Here is a 24944-nt window from a genome sequence, read left to right as displayed (position 1 = left end):
TGGAACAAAGTTTTTTACGGGTCATGACAACTAGTAAATAAGTGATTGAGAAAGATTTACATTTATGTTAAAGATTTACAAGAAATATAGGAAAAAGAAATATAGGTAGATAAAGATTGATAAAGATAGATAAAGATTTTCACAATTTCACCATTTCAAGAACAAATTTAATAGATTGATAAATTTTAAATATTAATATGTACATAAGCACTTATTTTGAATATGCTACTTTTGTAAAAGCTACATTTAAAAATAATAAATTTCTGAAATATTAGTTAAAGATGCTTATAGTATTCCATACACAGCTTAATCAGCATTGGTAACACATTCCATACACAGCTTAATCAGCATTGGTATATATGAATTTAGTGTAGAATGCTTAATGTTCATAAAGAACAGAGAAATAATAAACTATATATATAATATAATATATATATATATATATATATATATATATATATATATATTATATATATATATATATATATATATATATATAATAATAATAATATATATATATAATATAATATATATATAATAATAATATATATATATATATATATATATATATATATATATATATATATATATATATATATATATATATATATATATATATATATATATATATATATATACAGCTATTCACGAAAGTTTAAATGATTGCAGAATTTTTATCAAGTATGTTTGGTTTTTGTTTAATAAAAAAAAACTGTAAAGTGATGTCGAATTAATTTTTTTTATTTATTAAAGAAAAAGTAATTAGCTTTAAAATGAATATGAACGTATTATAAAAATTTTAATATTTAGTTAGAAAAAAACAATTACAAAAAATCATATAGGAAAAATAAGAAGCACTAAAGTTTAAACGAATTGCAACATTTATACAAAAAATGAAAAAAAAAAGCAAAATTAATATTTAAAGTGTCCTCCTTTGTTTTTATAGCAAAGATAAACTCGTTTATGCATTGATTCAACTAATTTCATGCACATCACGCGAGACCTTCAGCCAGTACTCATTCAAAAGTTGCTTCAAATGCTGAGTTAATTGAATTTCATGGTATGTCAATTGATTGTCGATCCAAGATCAAATATTTTCAATTGGGTTGAGATCTGGTGATCTAGGGCACCAGGGCATCACATTGAACTTTTTTTTCAAAAAATATTCTTTGATTGAGTGAGCTGTGTGAGCTGAAGCCCCGTCTTTTTGAAAGATGAATTGGTTGCTTCTGCCATACGAGTGTCTGATTGACGGAACTAAGCACGTTTCCAATGTATTCTTGTAGGTGTATTGATTAATTCGCCCTTCGTACAGCTCACAGAAGCCTATACTTTTGTGAGAAAAACATCCGCAGATGCCAGCCGAACCTCCACCGCTTTGTCAACGATGTTGCAAATCCTGTCTAAATATTTCTCAGTTGCAAATCTTTTGACATTCTTCCCTTGCGGTTTACGACTTGAAAATTAGCTTCATCACTCGAATAACTTTTGCCCACTGTTCCACAGACTAGTCCAGCCTTTCTTTGGACCACACTTGTCGTTTACGCTTATCCGAGATTGAAAGAATAGGTTTTCTAGCAGCTATGTGCGTTCCAATACTTTTGTCCAACAACGATCGTCTCACAAGCTCTCTGCTAACTTTTGGATTATTTTTTGACTCGTTGAAGATTTGTGCTAGCTTTTTGTAGCTGAGTCTGGGGTTTCCTCTGCTCATTCTGAATGTACCACTTTTGTCACGGTTGCTGAGTTTGGATGGTCTCCCAGTACGCGGCATGTCAGAGACGTCCTTGGTAAACTCCCAGGTTTTGATAATTTTTCAAACGCAATATTTAGAAACGTGAAGTATTTTGCCTATTTGAACGTTTGTGTGATTTTTTGTCCTCGCCATACATCGGTACTTGTCACTTGATCTCACTAGAAACTGATTTTCGACTCATTTGTACGCAATTGAAATTAATTTGAAATTTACAATATTTCAAGTTGATTTTTAATGAATTAAAAGCTGCTTGATGATGTTGTGATGAATTTTTTGATTGTAAACTACTCATTTTAACTTTATTTAGAAATAAAAAAAATCTTCGCACCGGATTTATCAATTAATTAGCAAATAATTGATCCTAAATAAAATCATTTAAACTTTTAAAACACCTTTTAATTTGTATCACCTACCTTTTAATGAAATTTCTGAGTAAACAGTGATGAGTCGAAACCTACTTTTTTTAATTCTATTAACAAATAATCTATTTACCAAATTGGAAAAAAAAATTATTTTGATATGAATTTCTGTTAGATTTTTATTCAAGAAAAACCGAAGATTAGATCTTAAAATTCTGTAATTGTTTAAACTTTCGTGAATAGCTGTATATATACATATATATATATATATATATATATATATATATATATATATATATATATATATATATATATATATATATATATATATATATATATAAAATTAGGGTGTCTATTATATAAGTAAATTTTTTTTTTTAATTTTGAAATGCATACCCCCTATTTTTTTTTAAACTATCTAGACTAATTTGAATACAAAATTTTATCTTTGTACGACAACATTAACGCATACCAACAGAATTCTGAAGATTTTGAAAATTACTGTTTCTAACCCTTCCCGTTATGTAGCTAAATCAATTGAAACACTAATATTTTATAAAATGTTTATTAAAAGAATATAAAATTACAAATAAACCAGGATATTTTCTTTTAATGACTAAATAACATAACAAAATCTAGATATGAGACGCAATTAAATTAGGTTTCAAAGATAGATTTTTTTAACGTTATGTTACGCCTCAGTTTACATTTTTTTAAAGTTGCACTTTTATAAGTTTAAAAAAAACCCAATTGAGACATAACTTTGATAATTTTTTTTCCAAGACAAATCTTAAAAAAAAAAAATTGAAGTAACCAATGTAATAGACTTACTTAAAAACAAAGTTTTATCTTCCTACAACAAAATTAATGCATGCCAACAGAACTCTGAAGATTTTGAAAATTGCTGTTTTTAACCCTTTTTCGTTATGTAGCTAAATCAATTGAAACACTTATATTTTAAAAAGTATTTATTAAAAGAATATAAAATTACAGGTCAACCAGGATATATTTTTCTTTAAAGATCTCTTTTTTACAGTTTAAATACAGATTTCTATACAGTTTAAATACAGATTTCTATGTTTTTACAGATTTTAAAGATCTCTTACAGTTTAAATACAGATTTGTATGCTCTTGCACAAATTGCTTTTCTTCTTCCTTTGCAGTGATCAAAAAATGAAAATCTTTAATAAGTTTTACTGCTCTTTTAACTGCATCATTAATTGCACTTAAAGAAAAAAATATTCTTTTGCCTCTATATTGACAACATCTTCATCCCACATTGAAACATGTCTCTGGAGAAAGTTCTCATTAATTTTAATCAAGAAAATAAATTTATGTTCTTGACAGACACAAAATCAAAGTGCTTGTTTATCTTTTGCACTAATTTTGATCTGGGATTGCAAAAACATATCCTTAAAAAGTAAATAGCTCTAGCCATTCACCTCGCTTAATGCATTGCTCCAAGAGGTCTGATTTTAATTTTTTTCTAATTATTACCTTTCTAAGAAAATAACAGACTGTTCAATCATTTTCTTATAACCATCACATACAACAGTTTTTTGCAGTTCTTGATTATAAAATGTCAACAATTCTTTAAATGTTGTATTACTAAATGTTGTTTGACAATATCAGTGTATGTTTCATAAGCAGCCAGATTAAAAGTTTTCCAGTTGTCTCTAAACTTTTTGAACATTGGGATATCAAGGCTACTTGTGACTTTGTGGATTTTTGTTTCAAATACACATTTAAAACCAACTCGTAAACGTGATGATGGCAAGCTAAAAGTAGTAATTCCCTGTTTAGTTTTTGTTCCAAAAGTACACAAGCTCATTTTAATGGCCCTGTATTAGACACTGTTGTGCCACAGCACATTATTCGTACTTTGTCATCAAGGTTTCAGTCATAAAGTGCATTTAACACAGCTGCAGCTTGATCTTGGCCAAAAGAGCTCTCCAGTTTGAGTATAATCAGCAGTTGTTCCTATTCTCCAAAAGAAATTAGAATTGCCAAACTTTCTTCTTTAGAACTTCTTATGTCCATTCCAGATAATAATTTCCCATCCCAGTGAATGGTCACCATTTCAGGCATATTATTCTTATAATCTGATTTTATAAATTACGCTCTATCTTTTTTACTTTGTGTGCAAACCCATTGAATGGACAATTTTTTTATTGTTTATCGCAGCTCAGGTCTATGGCTTCTACTACAGCCTAAAGTATATAGTCAGAATCCTTTTTGCTTAAAATGTGATAAAGTTCTTCCTTCCTCGTTTTGTTGAAGTTTCAGAACCCACCATTTAAGAGGTTAATGGTAAGGGTTCCTCAGAGCTTTCATCGGTGCTGGTGTGTTGATCATGATGTTCTTTCGTTTGTATAAAATCTTGTGTAGTAAGAGATGAAAATAAACTCCCGAAACACATATACTAATGTCTTTTTTTTTCTTTTAATTTTCTCTGTTTTTTTCTTTCTTTTTTCGGCTAATTTTTTGTTAACAAAAAAAAAACAAAAAAACTAATTATCGATGCCTTGGTTCTCTTTGTTTTTGTATTTTTATCCATTCAAAAGCATCGTTTTGGAATTTTTTTGCAACTTTCTCCAAACATGGTGAAGATCTACAAGTTTTTTACACAGGTATAGCTCTGGCAGGAATTCTAGCTTTTTCCCAAATTACAATACACTCTTGAATTACGAGATTTGCGCTTTCACTAACAGTCAATTTAACTTCGAAATGTTTAAAAAAAGTACTGCAAGAACTTGGTGGTTAGACTGTAACTTTGCACCTGATATTTGATAATTCACGCCACCAACTCTCAGTGGGCCAGAGTTAGCAAAAAGGTCAAAATGTAAGGTCGTATGTTGACTTTTTTTATTCATTTGCAATTAACATGCATATGTTAATGGCAATAAATGTTTGTTTTATAGTGCACTTGATCAATTTTGTATACCTTTAGAAAGTATATATGTAATTTGCTTAAAATTTTTTATTCAAGTCATTGTTTGTAATAATTAAATAAATAATTAACACCCGCTACCAACATGTTGATCAAAAAATTTTAACTGACCACAAGTCATTGCTGAGTTGACCACAAACCATGACAGCGCACTGTAATGGTTTCACAGTGGGTCAGAATATAACAAAAACTAGAAAAAATAGAAAACCTCTAAATATAATCATATTATACATCTAATCAAATGTTTTTGGGGTCAGGGAATCCATTTCTGACATAAAATTTAGGTTTTGACAACTCTAAATGATGGGCTGTTTAGTGGGGCAATTTTAATTTTTTTGGTTTTTCAGATTTGACATTTTCAGACATTGTGCAAACTCCAAACTTAAGTATGTTTATGGTTATTTCAAATAACAGCCTTTTGCAAAAATTTCTGGTGATTGGAGCCTGGTAAAAAAAATACCCCAAAAAGTTATTCCCCTCACCCCAAAAGGGCAATGAGTTATCGATTTAATTTTTGTTAAAATTTTATACTAAATTTAACTAAATTAGAAGGTTTTAAATTTCACAGAATAATCTTTCAGATATAAAAAGTTATGACCATATAAAATTTACAACCCCCTCACTTTGGGAAGGGTTGAAAATTTATTTAGCCATATCTTCTAAAATCTAAAATATTGTTCAATGAAATTTAAAACATGCCAAGGTAGTCAAATTTAGTATAATATAGTTAAAAAATTCATTCATTAACTCATTGCGCTCACCGTTGGTAAGGGGAATAACATTTTAGGGTATTTTTGTTCCCAGGCTCCAATCACTGGAATTTTTTGCAAAAGGTTATTATTTGACATAACCATAAACATACTTAAGTTTGGAGATTGCACAACGTCTGAAAGTGTCAAATCTGCAAAACCAAAACTTTATTTGATGTACGCAAATTTTTTAATTTTATTTTATTTTAATCATTAAGTGATAATTGTAATAATCTCTTTAATTAAGTTAAACATAATAATCTCTTTTATTTAAAAGGAAACACCAAAGTTTAAAAGGAAGCGCTGTAAAAATTATTAACCTTTAGTAAAAGTTCAATGAACAGAATTGCTAATATTTAAATTGAAATAAAAATTAAAATGATAGTAAACTTATTAAACGCTTATATAATAATATATTATATTATATAAACAACAACTACTCAACTACAAGACGAATAATAGACAAATAAGACGTAAGCATTTAATATATGTAATTACTATTTTTTTAATTTTGCAAATGTTACACTAATTGCAATTATTGATTAAAAATTTGAAATATTTAATAACTACTAAATCAGGTAATGTTTAAAACAATTCAAACCTTCAAACAACTTTTTGCAAGTTTATTAAAAACTTTTTTTAAGTTTATTAAAATAATAAATTAAATAGTTTCATTCATTGATTCATTTCTAAATAAATCTTCAATGTCCACCACAAAATAATGTATTCAAAGAATTTTTACAAGATACTTTTTTAAACCAATTAACTATTTTTGGATAATTAAGAAATAAAGAAAGTGAACAAAATAATATTATTATTGTGTTCACTTTTTATTATCATTATTATTCCAAGATTTATACTATACTTGTATACTATATTTATACTATGTATTGATGATAGTTGATTTAAAATCTGGTTGTCGGATAATTAAAAAAATAAAGAAGGTGAACACAAACAAAGTGATATTTAAAAATCACCGTTTTTTAAACAGGGAGAGAAGGAGATGGGAATACCACAAGGACACATACCCCCTCCCTCCGCCAAAAAAAACAAAACAATATCCCCAAAAAACTCTGAATTTGTCACTGTATATCAAAAGGTGCTGTCTGATGCTTCATAATTCTCAGTTCACTAAACCTCCTTTCTTATCTCAAAAGTTAGGTGAAGATTTTCCAAAAATCTAGAGACTTTTGGAAAATCTTCAACAGTGTCATTAACAAGGGTAGGTCTAACATTCTATCTCTCATTCAATGTCACTGATCTTATTAACTCTTCCAAGGATAAAGTAGAACTATTTGCAAAGAAATTTTCTTCTAATTTGAATCTAGAATCTTATGCCCATTCCTTGGATCCCTAGAATCTTATGCCCATTCCTTGGATCCCTAGAATCTTATGACCTTCCTTCCATTCCAATTAAACAGGTTAACCCATTGTTAGACATTTAAATCACTCCTGCTTCTGTTGCAAAAGTCATATCTCAAATAAGCTCTTCTACGGCTTGTGGTCCAGACAACATTCCTGTCATAACTTACAAAACTGTCAGACAATCAATACGGTTTTCGATCCTCTTCCTCTATGGCTGACTTGCTAACTGTTGTGACTGAAAGATTTTATTGTTCCTTTCACGGAAACCATATATACAATTGATTACTAAATTAGCATCTGCTAAGGTTGTTTCTCTTTATTGTACTCGCAAATTTCTCTCTCCTGATCCATTCTCTACCTCTTATTTGTCCCTATTTGGAATACCGTTGTCATATTTGGGCTGGTTCTTCCAATGATGCTCTTTTTTTGCCAAAGTCCAAAAGGCATTGTAAACATAGTTGGACCCGCTAAGCTTGAACGTCATTCCTATTGCCGTAAAGTTGCATCTCTTTCTCTTTTCTACAAATACTATCACGGTTGCTGCTCAAAGAAGCTATCATCTATAGTTCCATCAACTAAAACTCATTCTCGCTTGACTTGTCATTCAACAAAGTCTCATTTGTTTACTGTATCTGTCCCTGCATGCTCTAAAAACTTTTATTCACCTAGTACTTTTCCTTGCACTTTAACCCTTAAACTCTCTCTCCATAATATATAATACATATTATATATATACATAATATATATAACATATATATAATGTATATATATATATATATAATATATCTATATTATATATATATATATATATATATATATATATATATATATATATATATATATATATATATATATATATATATATATATATATATATATATATATATATATATATATATATATATATATATATATATATATATATATATATATTATATATATATAGTTATAGTAACTAATAAATTTAAAACCAAATTTGTTCAACATCTGCACTAAAAAGGCTTTGGTGGATAGGGAATGATTGGATGATTCTGGAAAGAGTGACAAATTGTATTAAAGCAAATTGCATTAATTTGCTTAGTAATAAAGTATGGAAAAGTAAGAAGCTTATGTAAAGTGCAATACCCATTTTGAGCTTGTTGTAGACTATGGGTGAGAGAACTATGTGAATTAAATAAACACTCTTAGCATTTTCTAATTCAGAATGAATTCTGATACAAAAATGTTAATTAAAACAATTTTTAACAAAAGCATTTCATATTAGATTAAGATGAATATTGTTTTATGTTCATTTATGTAAGATAACTTAGTATCTGGAACAATTGGGGAAAACAAGTTTCCATTCTATTAATATTAAACAAAACTTATTACCAAAAAGAGCAATAGTTGTACTACCAAAAGAATACTTTAGTTTTTATATAAAGATTTAAATATAAAATTTTACTATTTTAACATTTAAATCAATTCTTTAAAAATTCCTCTACCTCAAAACCTTTAGCAATTTGACTCTTACTCAATTTTCCTAACGGCATCTTCTTGACATCTTCAAATAAAAATAAACAATATTAAGTAAACTCTATTTAAGAAGAGGTTAAAAAAAAATTATAAAACTGCTAAAATTTAAAATATTAAATCAAAACATATGCATACATACGTGCAAATATACATACATACATACATATATACATACATACATACATACATACATACATACATTCATTCATACATACATACATACATACATACATACATACATACATACATACATACATACATACATACATACATACATACATACATACATACATACATATATACATATATACGCATACATACATATATGTTTGGATGTATGTACATATAAACAATTATAAACACATAAAAAAAAGTTATTATCTATTATCGTTCAAAAAAAATTCATCAGATTAGAAAAATACATAAAATTTAAAATTAGAAGAGCAAATAAAAAAATAAAACCAAAACTCACATTCACTATCAAATTTCAAAAACAAAAATTAGGAAAAAATAAATAAATTTTAAAAAGAAGACATGTATCCATGGACAGATTTAAATTACATGTATCCATCAAATGTATCCATCCAATTTAAATCCATCAAATTGATCCCACAAAAAAACTATGAAGCGATTAAGGCTTACAAACTCAATAAAAACTCCCAATCTTATTGTATCAACAACCAACAAACCATCTAATGTAACATTTAAGATTCTCATCAAAATTATTAAAACCAACACTAAACGAAGCAATAGAAATAGATGCAAATGAAATTTAGGTTTCATCTAATGTAGTTAATTTATATCTGTGCACACTTATTGATGAAGCAAATGTCATTATTGATATATTTAATAATGATAATTCAAAAGCTCAAACTAAACTATCCCTTGTAGACTAGTACTAATTAATTGAACTTTCATTAAATATGTTAATGTTATTTAAATATGTTATGTTATTTATACAAAAAAAAAAAATCAAATAATACCCAATTCAGGGTTTTTTTAAATAGCAGCTGTAGCTTTTTTACAAAATATAGAAAGAAAAGCCCTTAATATCCATTATGCATAAATAAAAACTTACAAGAGGGGTGTGTCATGCTCACTTCAATTCAATAAAAAATGTCTTAAACATAAACAAAATTCTGCCATAAAATAAAAGAACTCAAAAGTAAAAACATTTTTTATTATTATTACAAATGGAGCTTATGAATTTCAAATGTTTAAAAAGAAACAAAAGATGTTCAACTTAAATCTAACTTAAACATCAACCTTAATATTATTATGAGTGTATGCAAATGGTTCTCTTATAGACATATTTCTAATAGACAAGAAATTGGTTTTCTGATAGACAAATTTTTTGAGAATGGAAACAAAAAAACCATCAACATTGTTTTAGCATTCTTGTTGCTATGCTTGCACAAGTTATAGTACCACAACACATTATAGTTGTGGCACTATAATGTGTTGTGGTACTATAATGTGAAAGGAAATAACAGTTTCTTAAAAACTGCTATTTTCCTTCACATTATAGTACCACAACACATTATAGTGCCACACTCCTTACACATTAAAGTGCGAAAAGTATATTAAAACTGTGACAACCAAAATCAGTAAACATAAGTGAAGAATATACGAATACATACAAATATTTATATATATACACACACAAATATATAAATATATTTTATTTATATATATTTATCTATATTTGCATAAATACACACATGCACACATATATATTTATATATAAAATATAATGGTATAATATATATTTTAAACCAATACCAATATTCATGTTCGCCATAGCTTCTTTAAACATATCATTATCAAATATGAGTTTAATTAAACTCTCTGTAGGTTTGTCTAATTTACAAGGGCGTGTCTTGACTTTAACAGTAAGAGGAGAGCCATCAACAGCATCAAGCTAGACAGTTTACAAAAGAATAGAAAACAATAATACATAAATGTAAAATTAACATCAACAAAAACACTAACAAAACTTTTAAAAATAACTAAACCATATGAGTACTCCACTTTCAAAAGGTCCAGAAGATAAAGTGTATATTTATATAGCATATTTAGCTAAGTTATACTAAGAAAATGCACAAATTAAAACGAGTGAACATGATCAATACTTAAAGTGATGTAAGTATAAAACAACGTAAGTGGTTAAAAGCTCAAAATACAAATTTTACATTACGCTAAATTTTCAAAAAATTTTCGGGACAAAAATTTTACGTATTAAACTTTTTAAAAAGATGAAAATTTTTCTTTAAAAATGTTTCAATTCAATTTTGAAAACACTGATATTTCTGATTAATTTAGGGAAATAATTAAAAAATATTGTAACTGTATTGAAAAAAAAAGGATTAAATTTTTTTAAATAATTACTGATGACTAAGTACCATTTTAAAGTGTGTTACTCAATTTTTAGTTTATAAAATACATTTTTCTCAGTATATCCAGAATCATCTTCTCCATCCATTTCAAGAAGAGTATATTTTCCTGCAACAGGTTGGAAGTTATCTTTGTCTTCCCAATTATTCTTAGTTTTTTCTTTAAACTTTTTTGTGAACTCCTTAATAGCAAGGTGTTGATCATTAAAAGGACCTTTAATAGCATTTGCACCAGCTTCTCCCTAAAAATTTAAAAATGTTTAGTTCACTGTCTGATATCAAAACTCTTTTGCATAAATTAAATTAATCATATATATAATATATTAATCATATATTGAATTAACTATATATATAATAAATAAAATAAAGCTAAATCAACATTTTTTTAGTAGTTTTATATATATATAAACTATGAATGTGTGTTTAGATAACATCTCTGACATCACACTGAAATAGCCTGGTGCCAGGGCTTCAGTACATATATAGACTATTTTTTAGCCTGCTGCCGCAAAGGAGTGCCGCTACACCAACTGAGAGTTTGGCATGGCGCAGCAATCTTTTCTTTCATTATTCTTCATTTTTTTCTTCTTTTTCTGAAAACACTGTATAAATTAATGTAACAAAAATAGGGTAACAATTTGTTATCTAAAAACATTCTATAGTAGCTATATATCTAAATGTTATCTAAAAACATGTTATGTTATCATGATTTATTATACTATCATAAAAACAAGTTATGTTATTAACACATAGTATGTTATCTAAAAACACTCTATAGTGTGTGTGTGTGTGTTTGTGTATATATATATATATGTATATATATATATATATATATATATCAGGCTTGGTCGGGAAAGGCATGCGATCGCACTCTGATCTTGACCACACATACAATATTTAGTTGCGACAACTTGCTCACGGCTTCATAGATGTTTTGAGAACATTTCAAAAAATAATCAAGCGCAAAAAAGTTTAACTGGACCGATGAGAGACAATTACAAAAATTAAAAGCTGCCTGATTAAATTGTTATAAAATAAGTTTAGAATAATTAATAAACTTCGTCTTTTATAATTAAGCGACACTCTTTTATATAAAGTAAAAATTTACTACTAATAATTGTTTAATTAAGAAACAATTGTTATTCAATTTATCAAAGAGTTTAGTATAATTTCTTTTATTTGAGTACTTCTGATTTATTTCAACAAGATTCTAATAAACAAACGTTTGTTGATTTATTTAATAAAAAAAAAAGTCAATCTTTTTTTAACCATTTTGCGCTTTGCGTAGTTGGCCTGAGTTTTGTTTTTACAAATTACATACAATTCTTTGTAGTACGACGAACAAAAGAAACAATTAAATCATTTAGTTACTATGACAATGTTAGAACGTTGTTTTTAGCAGTATCTTTAAAAATGTTAAAAACAATTCCGCAATGTGCTAGACCCCTGAATTAGCGGTCTATAATGATCAGTATCCAAACAAATTACATTCCAAATGAATTATATTTTTATTTTTTATTTTACTAATCAAAACCAAATTTTAAATACGTCAAATTATATGAAAGCATTTTTTTATGATTAAACTCAAAAGGTAAAAATAAATTACGAGGAGGAAGCGGAACTGCTTTACCACTGATTATGAATAGTGAGTGGGCTTTTTTTTTATTTTTCATTTTAATAAGTATTTAAAACAGAAATAAGTATATTTAAGTTGAAGTATAACAAATTTGTAAGAATGACATCTGAAGCAAAAAAAATTAAAGATAGTAAACCAATATCTAAGAACTTAAAAACTTTTCTTTCATGGGGGAAAGAATTAGTTATTAGATACACAGAAAAAATGGCTTAGTTGTCAAAATATGGTGTAAGATTTGTGCTAGGAACAAAACTGAAATTTTAACGAATGCTTTAGTTAAAGGAGTATCAAATAATTCTTTGACAGCGTTTACGGAGGGAACTTGTGTGGTGACAAAGTATCAGGTAAAATTAAAATAATTAGCTTATTTTCTTAATTTGTGACTCCAGGAATTAATTTAAACATAATTTTTCTACCATTATATAACTTATAACTGTAGTTATCTTATAATTTACTATATTACTAAGTGAATAAATTTTTTAGAGAATTGCTTAAATTGAAAATTTTTTTCTTTGATAATAATAAAGGTTGATCGCCATCTTAGAGGGCAAAGCCATAGATTAGCGGTGCTGATTGATAATGGTAACTCAGAAGATCCTGGAAGTAGTTGCGTTGCTAACCTCGATATCGAAAACTTGTTACCTATTACACAAGACAATCGCGAAGCGTTATTAAAGATGATTAGAACAGCCTATGAAATGGCTATAAAACCGAGCATGCCACATAGCCATTTCAAAACACTGATCAAATGCCAAAGACTTAATGGTGTACTCCTTTTAGAAGGAAAAGACAACAATAAAGCAGGTTATTGATTTTTAGGTTCAGTTTCTTTTTCGTAATTTGATAAAACAATTCAAATGAAAAAATCAAATTAAAGTTACGTTACTATTATAATGAAAGTTTAATTTTTTTTTTCTTCAAGATTTTACATCCGAATGGTCTTATCCTTTTGATTTATCCATTTGATTTTTTAATTTGAAAAAAATTGGTTATATTATTATTTTTTTTATTGTTTTTTAATTTCCTTTTTAGCACGTGAATATATCTCATGCATTGCCAGTGCCATTAAAGAAAAAGTTGCTAAAATTGTCAATGAAACAAACTTTTTCTCCATTTCCGATGGTTCTCAGGCTAGAAAAACAAAGGATGAAAAAAAGTTGATTATTGTGTGCATTAAACGCGAGGGGACCCCTGCCTGTTTTGTAGTTTCTTTACTTGATATGAACAGTTTGGGTGGTATGAGTGCCATTACCATTAAAAAGGCTATTGATAGCATTTTTATTGAAACCGGTAGTGTTCCTTTAACTGCGTCAGCTTACAAATACAAACTTGTAAGCGCTACGGCCGACGGAGCTTGTGTTAATTTTGGAATTTATAATGGCATGTTAACACAATTAAAAAAAGATAGAATGTGGCTGATAAAAATTCACTGCGTAAACCATCATTTAGAATTAGCAATAAAAGATGCTGTGAAAGATATTTCCCAGTATAAAGAGTGTGAACGTTTTTACATTTTCATATTTAATTTATTTTGCAATTCTGGGTAACTAAAATGCGCAGTTAAAAAAGCTGCTGAGGCTTTGAACATTACATATTACACCTTGCCTAAAATATTTGGAACGCGCTTTATAAGTCACAGGAGACGCAACTTTACAAAACTTTTACATAATTGGCCTTCGCTTATTGTGGGTTTCGATAATGCTCTTGCTGATCGCAACACTAAAGCAGATATGCGTGCTAAACTTTCTGGATTGTCCAAACGGTTGCATGCCTACAGACTATTATGTATGGTTTGTAGTTATTTGGACATCTTAGAAAAGTTATCACCATTATCATTGGTTTTTGAAAAACAAATGTTAATGGTGAATGAGTTAAAACCAGCGGTGGATATAACAAAGGCTAGCTTAGCGGAATTAAGCCATGAAGATATTGATAATATTATTGATTCATATTTATTCAAGTTTATAATCAATGAAAAAGATGGTTCAACCAATCTTGTTTCTTCGGATTTCAAAGAAGGTAACGAATTGAAAAAATCAAACCCAGAGTTTGTTGAGATTGAACTCAACAATATGGCTAATCTTAACTTTGAATCTATTCATTCTGCCATTAAAGTAAGAAAATTAGCAATTGAAATCATTATGCCATTGATAAACGATAGATTTAGTTCGCTGTTAAATACCATATTCGAATCAATGGATTGGTTAGATCCGCAAGTATGGACAGCAGACAGCATGTATGGTGATGCCAGCATATCTTTATTACTAAACGAATTTTTTTACCCTCTAGAAAAATTAGGAATGGATTTTAAAATGGTTCTTTCGGAATGGAGAGCTGCAAAACTAGTAATAAATGCGCAGTACGCCATTGCACTCACACCATTGCAAATATGGCAGAATATTTTTCTTTATCATAAAATTAAGTTTCCAAACTTGAGTCTTTTAGTTGAACTTCTGATGTGTATTGCTGGTTCTAATTCAGCTGTCGAACGCGTTTTCAGTATTTTGACTGTGATTTTGACTGATAAGCGTTTAAAGATGAACCACTCAAGAATGGAAGACTCAATAATCATAGCAGGGAATGACACGAATTTCACTCAACAAGAACGCGATAATATTTTAAGTCGCGCTGTGGATATTTTCTTAGATAAGCGAAGAGTTTTTTGCCTTGATTCAGCTAATGCTTGTATTGCCACTGATTATAGTAGCGAAGAAAGCTGCACCAGTGAAGATATAAGTTCTATATCTGAATCGGACGGATAAACAATTTATTATATAATTTTTATCCCACATAATTTTATATTTATGTACATTACTAAAGAGTTCTGAAGGACGAAAATATATATAGCATTATATATAGCATTATATATATAATACCTTTGATTGTCATATTCTTGTTATACGATTGCATAAATAAGTTGAATTTAATAAAAAGGCAGCGTATAAGCTAATATATGTATATATTATATGCTGTATATATAAAACTTTTTAATAATATAGATCAAAATATGTTAGTAAAAAGTTTATACGCTGCCATTTTATTAAATCTTTTAAATATCTGTGTGTGTGTGGTTCCAACAATAAGTCAACGTATTAAAACAAAACAAATTTATATTAGCGAATCTTTTTAAAGCATTCGCCAATATAAAATCATTTAATTAGTAAAGATTAAAGTTATGAATTTAATTTTTTTGCGCGTTTTTTAAAACTTATTGTTATGCGGACAAACATGGAAACATACTTGAATGTTCTCAAAACATCTATGAAGATGTCATAGTAACTGAATGATTTAATTGTTTCTTTTGTTTGTCATACTACAAAGAATTGTATGTAATTTGTAAAAACAAAACTCAAGGCAACTACGCAAAGCGCGAAATGGTTAAAAAAAGATTGACTTTTTTTTTTATTAATGTTGAAAGCAAAAACCACAAAGAAACGCTTTAAAAAAAGAAAAATATTCTATTATTCTCTCCATCTTCAATCAAATTTAATTTAAATGGATTTTTAAAACATTAACTTTTTAACCTTTTAAACATTTTTTATTATATCTTTTTTTTTTAGAAAAAAAGAACTTCTGTGTGCATTATTAATTGCATTCTAAAAATGATTTTTCATGTGCATCTTTATAATGTTTTTTATTTTGTTAATTTTGTTTAAAATGCAGTAAATACAAAATATAGAAAAAGTGATATTTTTAAAGTGGTTATGCAGATAATATATGCTTTCTTGTAGAGATAGAAGAAGAATTATTACAAAGATTCCAGTGTTGAATGATGTTCCAGTGTTGGAATGTTGAAAATGGAAGAAAAAAAGCTGAAGATAAACACAAGCAAAAGACAAAAGTCATGCATTGTAAAGTCAAGAAAAACCATGTGGAAAGTGCTAAAAAGTGGCCATAAAGAGTGTGTAAAAAAGGAGTTGAAGCAAGTAAATCTGTACAACCTGTAGACTATCAATTGGTTCACAACAGCTTCAATGATATACAAGGTTCTCTTGTATATCATTAAAACAATGAAAAGGATGATGATAAAACAAGGATGATATGCATAATAACTTTCTCATAACCTTGTGTTCTTGTATGACATATAGATGAACTTGATGTACAATAAAGTGAGTCAAAATTAGTTAAAATTTCATTGATAAAAAATAATTTTAGTAAAATCAAACAATAATAATTTAAACTTAAACATACCACTCTGCCCCATCGGTTCCATACATAATAACCTGCACCACTGCAAATAAGTTGTATAACATAAAACTTGTTGTTATTATGCCCAACATTTGTTTGATTTAGCATACAGTCATAATCATCTACAACGCTAGCATTTGAAAGTGTGCATAAAGAATCTACCTAATAGATTTTTTTAAAATTATAAATATTTTTATTGCAATAATAATAGAGAAGAACCAAAATAACAGAATTTTTTATCAAACTATAATATTATTATCTATAAAGGAATAGGAAACTGTTATATCAAAAATCTAAAGCCTCAAAAGCATACCTAGAGTCTTTGAAGCCTTATAAACACCCCTAGTTGAAACAATTTAGTGGCAAAACCCAAATAAAGTTTAAGTAGGCAATGATGATGTTGAAGATGATGATGATGATGATGATGATGATGATGATCATCATCATCATCATTATCATCATATGAATGTGTGGTGATGCAACTAAAATGTTCTGTATTGCAACGCATTTGTTCGGTAAAGCACCTTTTGTTCATTATTGCAATGCCGCATTAATTTCTGCAACTTGAATAAATGTTTATTTTTTTAATGAAGTGGTTTCGCGGTCAGCCTGTACTAAAAAATTTTCACTTTTAACTTAGTTAAGCCAAGAAAAATTTGTTTGATGAGTGAAGTAAAATATAATGGTATTAAAACAAAAAAGTATTTTTTATAAGTAAATTTATGGAAATCTAATATATATCTGAACCCTATACAATTTTAAGTTTACAACTTTAAACACGTGTATAAAGTTGTAAAGTGTTTTCAGCCCTGCTATTATGCTAATTATTTTATCTAGATATTTAGTAACGGAAAATAAAATTGTTTATAGTCAACAACAATTTTTTTTTGTATGCAAAGTTATTAAACGAAACATAAAAAAAAAACCGTAAAAGAAATATATAATAAAAACTTTTATTTATCATCTTGCGAGCACAAGAATATTTATACATCTTTTGATTGCAATAGAAAAAAATTAATATAAAAAAAAACTTAAAATTTTAATAATAAAAAACAAATTAATAACAAAAAAGTTAAATTTTATTTTATCTTTATTTTATAATATGATATTTTATTTTTCTTTTGCTTTTATTTTATTGTGATAATTGATTTTTTCGCTTGAAAAACGCTAATACTTTGAGCTTGAGGTGAAGATCATAATAATATAATTAATTCTAATAAAAGATGTATGATTAAATTTAAGACTATACCAGAACTGCAAACTCTAGTAATGGCCGAATAAAAGTAATATAAAGCAAACAAAGTAATTTATAATAAAAAAAAACAAATGATTTTTTTATACAACCAAGCATTTGATTTGCTTTGTTGGCATTATTTACTTGATTTTTCCATTTTAGATTTGTATTGAAAAGCACTCTAAGATCTCTTTTTGTATCTGATTTTGATATGTTAAACAAAAGAAACCAAGTTTGAGACCATTTGTAGACATTATTTAGATCATTTTGAAGATTAGTAGCGCATAGCTCTGAGGATATTGAGAAAGCATGTGTGTATATATATATATAAATATATACATAAATGCATATACATACATACATACATACATACATACATACATACATACATACATACATACATACATACATACATATACATACATATACATATATATATATATATATGCATGCATGCATGTATGTATGTATGTATGTATGTATGTATGTATGTATGTATGTATGTATGTATGTATGTATGTATGTATGTATGTATGTATGTATGTATGTATGTATGTATGTATGTATATATATATATATATAAATTAGTAAAAACACTTATCTATCTTTTATCTTCAACATAATGTTTCAGCATCAGTAGGTTCATCAGGAAGCTGATAAAAGATAGATAAGTGTTTTTATGTATATATATATATTTATATGCTTTAACATATTAGGATTTTGTTTTTTAGGAATCATCAGTTTTAGAAAACATTGAATCAATCAATATTCCAACACATAATTTAAGAAAATTGAATAACTTTGATTTAGAGTGTGTTTGGTTAGTAAATTTTTGTAGTATCAACTCAATATTTGAATATTATCTAGTTGTTTTAAAAATATTTAGTTATTTAGTTTAGCTGTGTTCTTAAAATTTCCCATATTTTGAGTTTTGAATAAAAAGTGTTTAAAATTGTCAAAAGACCAAATTGGTGTTTTAGAATTTAGATTTTGGCCTGGTTTAATCTACTTGATTTATGTTTTTGCATAAATTTTTTTTAATTTTTAGATATGAGATATCAAATGAAGCTACAGCAGCTCTTGGAAATGAACTGTTAAAAGATCTTGGCATCATTACTATAACGGACAAAACTGATGTTTTGGATTAAAGTAAAATGGATAGAGCTAAAAAAAGGGTTTGCCTGCAGTCTGTTGCTGAACATGACTTTGTAGTCCAAAATTTAACTTGTATTGGCTGCAATAGTAAAGATGTTAAAAGTAGTTTAGTTTATCACAGTATATCATCTGATAGGTTATCAGATGATATACTGCGATAACCAACAAAAAAAATCAATTGAAAAGATTCATCATTTAAGGTTTACAGCAGAATCAGGAGCAATAAAAGGAAAAAATCTTACACACAGACATTTTAAATGGTACAGGAGACAGTTTAGCACTGTCTGCTTATGAAGTGTTAACACATTACAACAGTGTTGAGTCTTAGTTAGGAATTGTTTTGGATAATACAAATTTCAACACTGACTATAAAACTGGACAGTGTGCCAGCCTTGAATGAAAACTTCGCAGAACAATTCATGAAATTGGTTGCCCACTTTACAGTAATGACAATGGCAGTACAAACACTCCAACAACATTTTATGGTGAAATAGGAAAAGCTGCTACACAAGATCATCATAAAAATACCAATTGCCAAACTTGAACCTGTATTGACTTGTTTAGTTGTTCCAGAACAGAGAATGATCAATGACTTAAGTTCTGATCAAAAATTAAAAAATGGTTGTGGTATAATTTAAAAAAAGTGTGGGCTATAAGTTCAGGTAAGCACAATATATATAATATATATATATATATATATATATATATATATATATATATATATATATATATATATATATATATATATATATATAATATGTATATATATATATATATATATATATATATATATATATATATATATATATATATATATATATATATATATATATATATATATATATATATATATTGTTTTGTTCTTTTAACATCTTTGCTTTCAACAAGGCTGCAAGCAACCACTATTAGAGTTGGAAGTTACTGGAAGAGAAAAGATGGAGATTGTAGAGCAAGATAACGATTGACAGACAACTTACATGATTGCAGATTATATGAATCAGGAAAGCAAGATGAAGGAAGCGAATTCCAAAGAACTGATGTTCAAGAAAAAAAACTAGAAGAGTTTTTGAAGCATTTAGGAACAGTCACAGAAAAAAGATTAGACTTAATTCAATGACGAGTAATACAAGAATGAACTTTAGCAGATGGCACAAGAGACGCTAGCTCTTTAGAGCAGTGCCCATTATAGTATTTGTTGAAAAGAGAAAGGAAAGCAACATTACAGCGATGTGATAATGGTTGGAGGTTGGCTACAAGAGCAGGTCTAATTATGTTTGGAATGTGTTTTTGCACTTTGTCTAAAAGAGAAAGTGCATCATTAAAAGATTTGCCCAAGATATGGCAACAGTATTCCATACAAGGCCAGATTTGAGACTTATAGAGATAGAGTATAGAATCTGGAGTAAGAAAGTCTCGAACTCGATAAAGAGATGCAACCTTAGAGGATGCTAATTTTGCATCCTCGAAGGTTGTATATCCTCATATACCGTTTCCAAGAAAGATTGGAAGTAAGAGTTAATCCTAGAAGACGAAGGGTAGATGACTCATCAAGTACATTACCGCTCATAAACAGAAGAAGATCTAAATTATTGCGATAATGATTGGCTGAAAAAAATTGAGTTTTATCTGAATAGAAGTTTATCAGCCACTGTGAGCCCCATGCTGTAGCAGAAGTGAGATCCTTTTCAACCTCAAATGCTCCCTCCAAGCAATCAGAGAGTGTTGGCTTCTTATCATGACAAGAATAAATGGTAGTATTATCAGCAAACAATGCTACTTAATATGTCAGAATATCTGGAAGATTGTTAATGTAAATTAAAAAGAATATAGGGCCAAGGATTGAGCCTTGAGGAACCCTTAGAGATACAGAATAAGAAGAAGAGTGCTGTCCATCGAGGACAACTTTTATACTAAGATTGGAAAGAAATGATTCAATAATCTTAAAGATGTTACCAGATACACCATAAGAAGAAAGTTTATGGAGAAGACCACCATGCCAAACTTTATCAAAAGCTTTAGAAATGTCAAGAGCAATGGCCTTAACCTCTCCACCTTTATCTAATACACAATAAAACCAATTGGTTATTACTGTTACCAAATCAGCTGTAGAAAGAGAAGATTAAAATCTATACTGATGATCAGAAAGTAAGTTATTAGGTTCAAGATGAGAGATTAAGTGTTTGTTTATTAAAGATTCAAAAACCTTGCTTATGATAGGAAGAAGATTAATGGGACGGTAGTTAGACGAATCAGATCACTCTCCAGAATTTTTGAAAATAGGAAAAACAGATGCCACTTTCCAGCAGGCTGGAAAACAAGACTGATAAGCACTTGTTAAATAATTTTGAAAGTATAGATAACAGCTCCGGAGAACATTTCTAGACAATAACAGGTATGATGTTCGAATGACAAACTGTAGAAGAGTCTTAACAGGAAATCACTTTAGATACAGAAGCTGGAGTGATACGAATATCAAACAATAGATCAACCTGTTTGACGATTAAACCAGGTAGAACGCAACTAGTGGAATCAAGAGATGAAATGGATGAAAAGTTCTTAGCAAACAATTCATCTTTGTCTTTAGGTGAGGTGATAAAGTCTGAACCATACAAGAGAGGTGGAATAACAGATTTGCCCTTATTATTGATACTATTAAAGATTCTCCAGAAGTCACGAGAGCCTAATTTTTGTGATGAAACACGAGATTTCATGACCTGAGAATAGTGGGCTTTGGCGTTAGACAAAACATTTTTACAATGGCTTCTAGCAGTAATAAACAGACATTTGTTTTCTGGAGAATTGTTTTGCTGATAGATATGGAAGTAACGGTTTCAATTGGAAATTGCAGCAGCACAATGTGAGGAAAACCATGAAGAAGTGTGCAACTTGACCTGCAATCGTCGAGAGGGAACAAAAGATTCCATGCCAGCCTTAATCCACAAAGTTATGTAATTAGCACATTTGTCAGCAGGAAGACAAAAGATTTCTACCCGAGGGCCATCACAAAGAAAACTACGGAAAGAGTCCTAGTCAACTTTAAGGTAGTTGTAAGAGGTATAATGATAGGCGAATGAAGAAGAATGAGATATTAGTTTTAAAGAGATCAAACTGTGATCAGAAGCACCCAAGGGTGAATGTGGAGAAACTGAGCACTGACTAGGATCAGAAACAAGACATATGTCGAGTAGAGAAGGTAAATGATTAGGGTTGTCTGGAAAGCGAGTTGGAAAGTTGACTATTTGAATTAAGGATTGAGAAAGGCAAAATTTGTGGGTTTTAATGCCTGCAGAGTCACTGACACTAGAGCCAAGCCATTCAGTGTGATGAGTATTAAAGTCACCAACAACAACATTAGCTGATGGATAAAGAGAGAGGCCTTGGTCTATATGATCAAAAATAACATCAAAAAGAGTGCAGTCTTGAGATAAAAGAGAGCGATATAGAACAAAGAGAAAGGCAATTGAGTGGAATGGTGCTAAAGGAAAAGCACATAAAAGAATAGTCTGTGGATTCAAACCTAGTTTCCTAACAACTAGTTTCCAGACAACTGGGTGAATTCTTACGAATGTAAATTCCCAGGCCAAGCATGAGACTATTGGAGTCTTAACAAAACAAAGGAAGATAATTATCGACATTAAGATCACAAGATGAAACAGCTGAACTCAAATTAGTCTCACAAAGAGCAAGTAGGTGTGGTGAACTTTGCAAGAAAGAAGACTCAACAGAAGAAAAGTTACTTCAAAGACCACGAATATTAGTGAATAATAGGTTTAGAGAACTTGGTGATGACGATGGTTTTTTGTGTTTAATAGTTTTTGTACTTTATTCATTTTTAAATTTGTTAAAGAACTTGACTCAAAGCATAGACAGTACTTAGTACACTGTTTAATAGTCCGAGCAATTGCCTCATTACTAATAATAAACCCTAAGCCATAACAAAGGGCTCCAAATATGGCCTCGACAATGCACACCAAAAGTACAAACAGGGACACTGCCCATGCGCAACATGGCACTGATAATACTTTGATACTTTTCAGCTGTTGATGGAATCGTCCTTTCTGAGAGCCACCGCAGAGTTCGGGAAACCTGACTACCAGCTGGCCTCAAAACCATAAAACTGAGTTTTAGAGCTGTACCCTCATTCGTAGATAATAGAATGAGTTTCCTAGTCATAAAAACACAGGCAAAATCCATGCATTGATTCAAGAAGATCCAGCAGACACGAGCAAAACCCATGCATTGAGTCAAGAAGATCCAGCATTCAACATCCTAAACTGGAAACAATGTATTATAAATACATCCCTGCTAGCCTAATAGATGAGATAGGGGTGCGAGGCTGGTCAACAAATAGAATCTGTTTATCCCTTAGGTCTTTGCCTAGGAGGCCTTCTAAAAGACAGTAGCCGGATGCATTTTACATCTGATAAGTATTTTTATCAAGACACCAACCAAGACCCCAAGGCAGGGGGTGTTTTAAGTCGGAGTTGGCATATGATATGTATGTATGTATGTATGTATGTATATATATATATATTTATATATATATATATATATATATATATATATATATATATATATTTACATATGTGTGTATATATATATATATACTATATATATATATATAATTATACTATATATATATATAGTATATATATATATATATATACATATGTATATATACATATGTATATATACATATGTATGTATGTGTATATATATATATATATATATATATATATATAAATATTTATATATAAACTAGATATATACAGGGGCAGGAGCAGGATTTCCATATGTTTCAGATATGATCAGGTATTTTAAAAATCTTCAAAGTTATGTAGGTTCATGCTTATGTCAATTAAGAATGTTTTGTAAAAAATTGTGATGATTAGAGCATAGGAACAAAATAACCCCAAAAAGTTTGCAAACCCAACAACAAATGCAAGAGTTATGAATTTATAAAATATTTCAATTTTCAACTTTATAATAAATTTAAATTTTTTGACAAGTTTCAAATTTTATATAATAATTTTGAAGTGTTCTAAAATTACAACTATTTTTCACTTATATATATAATTATATAAAATGGTTTGTAGCCATACAAGAACAACCAAGTGAGAAAGCTACACTCGGTTGTAAATATTGAATATCTTAAAACAAACTTAACCAAATTTAAGTTGAAAAATTCTGTGCACAAAATAACAACAATAACAAAACTGTCAGCAATGTATAATTAAAAAATTTCAAAATATTTCTAGCTATGAAACAATACTTTCAAACTTTTTCCACTTAATTTAGGGAATCGTAAATTTTACACATAATAATTTTAATACTTAAAGATTTTTAGATGAAATATAAGACCTGTTGATAAGTTTGAGTTTATTTTAAGGTAGTAAATTAAAATATTTAATACATTACACTTGTATTTAGGAAAGGGGCTGCAAACTTTTTAGGGTATTTTTTTTTATTTAGGCTCCATCCATTGCAATTTTTAGCAAAGCATTCTCGTTTAACATAATCATGAAGCTGCATAAATGTTAGAGTTTTTACAATACATGAACTGCCATAACTGAATTAAAAATAGCTATATTTATACAAGTTTATGCATGTATTCTACTATATTTATGCATGTACTATACTAAAT

General features: G+C 28.5%; 1 protein-coding gene across 1 annotated transcript in view; it reads right to left on the bottom strand.

The window, feature by feature from the left end:
* The window catches only part of LOC100202139 (protein mono-ADP-ribosyltransferase PARP3), a 67008-nt gene that overhangs the window by 21754 nt on the left and 20310 nt on the right, over positions 1–24944 (bottom strand). Inside the window, exons 3-6 of the mRNA XM_065804139.1 lie at positions 16915–17073; positions 11138–11329; positions 10477–10615; positions 8664–8722 (exon numbers count right to left, since the gene is read on the bottom strand). Of these exons, the coding sequence (XP_065660211.1) occupies positions 8664–8722; positions 10477–10615; positions 11138–11329; positions 16915–17073 (549 nt within the window). The remainder of the gene's footprint in view (positions 1–8663; positions 8723–10476; positions 10616–11137; positions 11330–16914; positions 17074–24944) is intronic.

Source organism: Hydra vulgaris, chromosome 08 (assembly GCF_038396675.1).
Source record: "Hydra vulgaris chromosome 08, alternate assembly HydraT2T_AEP".
NCBI lineage: Eukaryota > Metazoa > Cnidaria > Hydrozoa > Anthoathecata > Hydridae > Hydra > Hydra vulgaris.
This window is presented reverse-complemented; position numbering and strand designations above follow the sequence as displayed.